The 7,636-nt window shown below is 46.4% G+C and overlaps 1 protein-coding gene across 2 annotated transcripts; it reads right to left on the reverse strand.

Annotated features, from left to right (window-relative positions):
- Window positions 1-91: 91 nt before the first annotated feature.
- On the reverse strand, window positions 92-7,468 carry PHF13 (PHD finger protein 13). Of its 2 annotated transcripts, XR_002908564.3 has the most exons (5): window positions 7,318-7,468; window positions 5,705-5,806; window positions 4,249-4,801; window positions 2,333-2,698; window positions 1,345-1,364 (listed from the first exon to the last, which is right to left on the reverse strand). XR_002908564.3 is itself a non-coding variant. In XM_024207897.3 (4 exons), exons 1-4 carry the CDS (start codon window positions 7,354-7,356, stop codon window positions 2,472-2,474), a joined length of 921 nt encoding a protein of 306 aa, XP_024063665.1. In that variant the 5' UTR covers window positions 7,357-7,468; the 3' UTR covers window positions 92-2,471. The 2 variants fall into 2 exon arrangements, 1 of the variants encoding a protein (XP_024063665.1); XM_024207897.3 differs by having other exon boundaries at window positions 92-2,698.
- Window positions 7,469-7,636: the final 168 nt, after the last annotated feature.

Consider the following 7,636-nt stretch of genomic DNA (forward strand, 5'->3'; position numbering starts at 1 on the left):
GAGGGAGGAAAAAGCAAAAGAGAAAACGATCCCATTAATGGATGCTTCATATTTTTAAGAAAAAAAGCACCATTTGTTAAAATAACCACTTTTAATGAAAAAATAAAGCTCTGAATTAACTTGTAATCATACATAGATGAAAGTGATTAACTCAAAACACATGGACATGGTTGTTCCTTCTTCTACTAACATTGTAACATGCTGGGGTTGTCAGACACCATCTATTGGGGTAAATCTGCAAAGGTAACAGAACAAGAGTCAAAAGAGTTAAAAGTAATCTTGAACCTCTAAGAAACAGAGGCAGCTCACTTGGCAGTTTCTTGTATTTCTCCCATAAAACAACAGGAACTTATCCTACAGTGGTCCAGTTGTACTGCAGATGTGCCGTAAACACAAAGATGCCAACACTTGCATCAGGTCAAACCCTTATACAGACTGTGAACAGAATCTTCTTCCAAAGCCTCGTATGTTGCAGTGAAAACAGCAACACGTGGGAACTTTGGTTATTTATCTGGCTGCAGAAGACAGCCCTATGACGCAAATCTTTGGCAAACTCCTGGTTCCATTTAGCTTCTGGTAGGTAGTGTATCATGGTTGTCTTAGATTTTAGTGGAGCTGTTTATAAAACCAGATTTCAATTGCTGCAGCTATAAATCAAATTCATTTTATGGGCTTTTCAAACTGCACCAAGTTTTAAAATGGACAGTAAAATACAATAGTGCAGTTCGATCATAATGATAAAAAGTAATGGATCTTTTCCATCATTAGGTCCCATCTAATCAAGGCCCTGGGCATTGTAGGACTATGCTATACAATCTGTTCTAGTACTCTGCGCAGCCTAGTGTTAAATGTCCAAAGGGGGTCCCCGACACTGCCAGGATGTTTTTCCTGATAAATCAATATTCAAATAATGTGTCAGTCTGATACAAAGCATCTGCTGCATTGATTCCTGGCAGTTCTGTCTTCTTTCAGATATAAATGAACATCAGTTAGTGACTCCCGCTCATCTAATAGTCTGACAGGACAGAATGTCCATTGTTCATTAAGCATCATATGATTTAGGAGAATTCTCTCAAGAACAAAGATCCAGTTTGTGCAATAAATACAATGCATTTTCAATTTGGTCATTTAAAAGGAAATAAGGCCTACACCTTAGTGGCCTCACGTACCAGTCTTGTTTCCCTGAAGCATTCTCTAGACCAGTGACCACTGCGCTTTCTGCTCCCTAAAAGGGCAGTCACAAGATATAAACATTTTCTGGTCCCAATGCATTCCCTTATCCTCTGCAGCTCTGGATTGTTCTCTCAACTGCAGCCCACCTTGCCAGTTGCATAGGCCATCTATCCAGGATTGGGCTGGATGCCCTAATATACAAATGGGAGCAAATTAATGTATGTGCATCCACCAGTTCAAAAATTTACAAATCCAGCCCAGGAAACCATTAATGAAAATGCAGGTAAACCCAGCCCCAGTACTCAGATGGGGACAGCCCAAATCCAAACTAGGTCTGTCTAAATTCCTAGATTTTAATTTATCAAGGCCCACTGTGCAGCCCAAGCTTTACTTCCGGGCTGGAGGAGGGAAGGGAATTGGTGTCTCCTAAAACAATGCTTTTCAGCTGAGATCTCTGAAATGAGACACCACACAGGGCTGTGGAACAGAGTGGATGGCAGCCCACAACCTCATGTTTGAGTCACTCATGCAAAACAAAATCATGAAAATGGTTTTAAGAGGACGCAGCTTAACTAAGGAAGAAAACTGACATGGCCACCTCCAGTACAGCCCACCCAGAAAAAAGAAAGGTCTGTATCTCTCTTTTAAAGACAACAGTCCATAGAGCTGTGGGAACTAACTGGTTTTACCAGAAACAAAGCCAAATCATAGAACTCAATGGATACTCTCCTACTACCCAGCTGAAGGGGAGGCAAGTCACATGTGAGTTCAGTGTGCATTCAAGTTCACTCTGAAGGAGCCTTCAGAAATTCTTAAGATTGATACATATGGACAAATGGGCAGGTCTAGTATTACAATAAAACATATGGCTGTTTATTTTCAGACTCTTCAGAGATTTCTCTCCTCCTGCTCTGGAGGATGATTATTTTCTTCAGCACCTAGAAGTCTTGCACTTTCTTAACACTTTCCCAGTGGGATGAAAATTGATAGGTAGCAAAGGTAAACACTCCCAAATCATCATCCCATTCATAGTCTGAACTGGACAAAATCCCACTGAACCTGGGGTGCTTAGAGTGTCCCTGCTAAAGCTATTCAGCCTCTAGCAGAAATTTTGGCCAGCAGGCCTCTTCCAGCTCTGGCAATCAAAGACATTGAATACCTTATGTCTGTTTACACAGACAGACACTTTTGCCTGAGCAACTGCAGTTCAGAGGAGCTCTCTTGCCCCCCTGGCTGGAGTTCTGTGTTTTGCATGGCTAATCTGCCCAAGCAGTATGCCGGCACGGTAGTTCCCTCCACTAGTCCAGAAAGCGCCTGCGTGAACCCATCCGGGAGCGGTTTGAGCGGCGAATATCAAACTTGGAGTCCCGGCACTTCTGGCAGACATAGACCTCTGGAACATTTGATTTGCGGATTTTGGCACAGGAGAGGTGAATCCAGGTGTGACACTCATTACATTCAATCATTGGCCGTCCAGCAAAAGGTTTCATGCAGAAACAGGTCACGAGATCCCAGGAATCATCATCTGGAAGGAAAAAACAGCGAGTTAAAACTATTACTTCTTTCCTCCTGCTGCACGCCGAACTCTCCCTTTTGGCGCTGAACTTACTCCGTGGTTTAAAGGCAGTCCCTACAGGCCTGTGATGATTTGGGGAATCTGTCACTGTTCAGTCTATGAGTTCCGTTTGTAATTATGAACTCTGTATATTGACGCCATTATGGTAAACTGCACTGTGTTCTTGCCTCATACTCCTTATGCTCAGGAGATGGGAGTGGACCCTACACGTCTATCTCTGAATAGGTCAGTAATTAAAGACTACCACACCTGAACAGACCTTGCCTGTACAGAACAAAGGAGTAACTGCATCCTAGATAAAACCATTTTTCCTCCAACTTCCCCAGTGGAGGGAACAAAGATGAGGTGTGGGTACAGACAGCCCTTTAAAACACAGAGATTGGGCTGGTCAGACAGACAAAAGAAGCTTGGGGCATGAGAGAGCAACAAAGGGCCATGCTTTTTTAACAGAAGGAACTTTTTGAAGGTAGAACCAGCTAAGGCTGGAGGAAGCTGCCTGCAGGAGAGAAAGATACTCCATATTATCAAGGACAAGCCTTGAACTGTAGGAAGAGTATCCTGGACACCCTGAAAGGATGCTGACCCAAACCCCCAAAACACTCAAGAGTGGCGAGAAAAGTGAAACAGGGACTGGTGTGTAGCTGTTTTTTTATTTTGCCTACATCAGTATGTAGGGTAATTGTGTTAGAAACCTTCTGCAAAGTGTGTGTTCATCTGCTTCAATGATCATGTGTCCCTGAAGAAGTAAATTAGAAGCCAGGGTGCCCACATGGTTAGAGCTCTAGGCAGGATGTGAAGCAACTGTGGAGTTTCGGGGAAGACAGAACTCATCTCAAGGCCTAGGCAGTTGGACTGCAGAGTCTCTGCTTTCAGAAAAGGGTGTTAGAAAGTGAATGTGCACCCTGAAAGTGTGCCTAGAATCAGTGCCTGAACTCCACTCAGAGTCAGGAAAGCTTAAGAGCTCATGGGTCCAGTGCTGGGACCTAAATACAGCAGCCTGGTGAATGTCCAGCAGGAGGAAATTGACAAGTCCTTTCCAGGGCATGCCAGAAGCTGTAGTTTGCACCCTCTACTGCCTCCTGCACCTTGCTCTAGGACAGAATCTCAGCAAACCCAGAGGGTAAATATGGAAAGAAAAGGGCTCAACTCCCAAAACTAGCTTCCAACTTTCTGTCCAGTTTACATTAAGCCTCTCAGAAAACACAGCTTATGGGAAGAAACCCTCACCTCAGAGTCTGGAAAGCTTAATTCAGGTGCTAGGTCACTAAGCAATAAACATTCTTTGCTCTTCTCTACCCACTTCTATCCAAAGATCTAAAAGTGCTTTGCAAACACTAATGAATTTTGTCCTTAAATCCCCCCAGGAGACAGATCTGCACTATCCCATTTTATAGAGGAGTTGAGTGCTAATAACATACTAGATAGAAAGATGATAGCCACCTATGATCTCAATCTGACTAAACACCTCACAAATATCTCCCCTTAGCAGGGTTGTTTACCTGAATCCACCATAATGTCCTCATCATCACCAGTGCCATCCTCATCCCGAAACACAACCTGTTTGCCCTGCCGTATGACCGTGCGTTTGCCCACGCTCTGTATCTCCATGCCCTGCTCAGCAGTCTCAGGAGGGTACGAGACATTGGAAGGAGTGTCAGAGTCCCAAACTGAGCAATGGTCAGTCACAGACTGAGGATCACCCTCAGATGAGGGACTCATGGGGGTCTCAACATAAGAATCCTCCGCCTCTAGCTTCAGCAGCTTCCCCCCGTATTCTTCCTCCACAGACGCTTCCGTTTCTCTTCTCTTCAGTTTTTTCTTCTTTCTGATCTTATCGGTTTGCTTTCGCTCTGGCAGAAAGCTGCTCGGTTTTGCCCGCTGGAATAGGGAAACGTATGGTTTTGCTCGCTTGAGCTGACTAAAGCTCTTTCTGCTCTTGACTGGCAGGGAGACAGCAGAAGGGAGGTCATTGAATCGGGGGTCCCAGCTATCACTGTCGATGGTACCTCCAGTACTATTGGGGGGGCTGGGGCTGCTCCTCAAGGGGGTCTCCTAGAAAATATTAAGAGACCAGATGTGAGTATAATTTTAGAGTTGATAATAAACCTCTTAGACAACCACTTATTACACCCACCTTTTTGAAGAGGGAGGATGGGGAAGGATCTATACCTGTCACAACAGGCTCCCTGTCTAACTAAAAATCACATAATCTCTACTTATCCAGCCACTATCCTACATTATTTACCTTCTCTCATCCTTACCTGTGGCCCAGGACAGGTACAGCTGAGTGTTAAAGGCACTAAATAATTTTCAGTAAAGTGTTTCCAGGAGTCCAGACTCCCAATTCCTTCCAAGTGCTTTGTATCCTAAGCTCCTGCTGGGAATTCCAGACAAGGAAAACAATTGGCTCATTTTAAAGGTTGCGTGGCAATCTGAAGTTTGTGGCTGCCTAGGCCTAGGATACAAAAGGGAGGGGACTCTGGCATGAATACCTCTAACATAATATTTTTACACTGCACAGAAATCATTCACCAATCAAATAATTTAAACAGAAATGGTACTTACTGACCTTTAAACTTTTTTCTGTCCCCTCAAGCAAGACAGCGGTTTGGACTGCCTCACTTTTGATTAAAGAAGAGATTACATCATATTCCAGGAGCCTGAGGGTTACATTTAACTTTATAAGTGTAGGGACATTTGTGGCTCAGGTGGGAGGCTGACAATATCCAGTCACGTTCCAAGTTCCATAATTTGTTTCGGAACATCACAGGCCAGTGGGTTCCTTTTTGTCCCATCAGGAGCTTTTACAGGACCTTACCCCTCAAACACATCCACTTTATCTATCTAGGTATTTATACCATGCTTGTCACCCTGATAACATTTAATCTATCAACAGCACTAGCTATAGCAATGTGTACCTGAAATAAAATAAAGATTGAGTTGCTGCACCATTACCTCTTGTGGGTAGGGGATGTAGCCAGCATATGCCAAGACAAAGGTGCAAAATTTGTTGAAATCTTCCACAGTTCTGTGTCTCTTGGAGCTGGGAGAAAAATCCTGTTAAAGAGACAGCAACCAGAACATTAACATGAAATTTCTGAACAAACCAGCAATAATGTCAAATCAGAGACAACATAAGGATTTTGTACACATGGATATCCATCTCTGAGATTGATAGTTTCAGAGTGTCTCTTATATAGTCAAAATGCAAGAGAGGGCACCTTGGGGCAATCCTGTGATTTAACATGCTTGTCAGGGCTTTTTGCTGAAATTGAATTCTCAGGTTTGTCTGGCTCCCCTTCTAGGTATTCCCACATGCCTGTTTCCAGCAGTGGTTTCTAACGGCTTTGGGGTCTAATATTGTATTGAACACAAATTCTTCTTTAAAGTCAGCTATTAAAGACAGGGAAGAAGCTAACCAGTCACTAAAACAGCTGTTTGGGTACTGTGAAATCTGCACATCCTGTTAATGTAACTGATAAGTTAAATTCACTGATTGCTGTTCTCTTTCTGGTGCAAAGTCTACATCATGGCTCCTACCCACAACTCAAAGCTCCTGGAAACAGCAGACTAACTACACATGGAGAGTCTGCCTGGACACAGAATACTTCTTCAGGGCTTATAGTTTTTTATATTTTTGTATTGAGACTCCAAAGAACTATCCAATGCCCAGTTTCATGATAACCCTTCCATCCCCAACCCCAGTGAAATACAAACAAATACGGAATATATTTTTACACCTCTACCCCGATATAACACGAATTCGGATATAACGCAGTAAAGCAGTGCTGAGGGGGCGGGGGGGGGCTGCACGCTCCAGCGGATCAAAGCAAGTTCGATATAACGCGGTTTCACCTATAACGCGGTAAGATTTTTTGGCTCCCGAGGACAGCGTTATATCGGGGTAGAGGTGTATCTAGTCCCAACCCACACTTTGAACTGAACTGTCAAAAAGCAAGACAGACTGTTGAGAAATCCTGTCCTCCCCGCCTGCAATCTTCCCTATTTCCCTGTCTGCACTGGACACTGCCTGAGAAAGTCACTGTCCAAAGAAGCCATTTCTGCATGGGGAGCAGCACTGGAAGCAACCGCAAAATCTCCTCCATCTGTGATGGGGGGAGGAGGATTAGACAGCAGACATGGAGTGGAAGACTCTGAAGGGGACCAGATCATTGGATGAGGGGCTCTGACTCCTGGGAAGAGGGGATTAAATCCCAGTGATGGGGGGGCTCAGATGGGGAAAGAGGGTGCAAGAAATGGCTCTCTACGAGGGTTTGGAGAGGTGTAGAGGGGGATCAGAGCCCCAAGTTCAGCAAGGTGTCTCAGCCCTGGGTTCTGAGCTGGGAGGGGCAGCTCTCTGGGTGGGCGTGGTGCTCAGGGCCCTGGGAGGGGGAGAATTTCTGAGGAGGAAGAGGGTCAGAGCCCAGCATGGAAGACGGGGGGGGGGGGGGGGGGGCGGGGGCCCGGGGGTCGCTGGGCGGGGGGGGGAGGGCGGCTGCCGCGGGGCAGGTCCCGGGCTCCGGCACGAGGAGGGGCAGGGGTCAGCGGGGAGACGGCCCCGGGCTCACCTCAGGGGGGAAGGGGGAGGCGCAGGGGTCGGGGTCCATGTCCCAGCGCAGGCGGCCGGGGTCGGGCAGGTGGGTCCAGGTGCTGCCCGGAGCGCGGGCCCGATACCGACGAATCAGTTCGATCTCGCCCGGCAGCGCCGACACCTCGAACCGCCCGGTACCGGTGGGAGGGAGGAGGGGAAGGGGGCGGGAGCCGTGCGAGGCCGAGGGGTTGCTGGGAGCTGTAGTTCTCCCTCCCCACGAGCGGCTCCGGCGGGACTCGGCGCAGGGGCTGCCGGGAGTTGTAGTCCCGGAGAGAACTACAGCCCCCAGCATGCCT

The sequence above is a fragment of the Terrapene carolina genome, unplaced genomic scaffold, assembly GCF_002925995.2.
Source record: "Terrapene carolina triunguis isolate 2854851 unplaced genomic scaffold, T_m_triunguis-2.0 Scaffold714, whole genome shotgun sequence".
NCBI lineage: Eukaryota > Metazoa > Chordata > Testudines > Emydidae > Terrapene > Terrapene triunguis.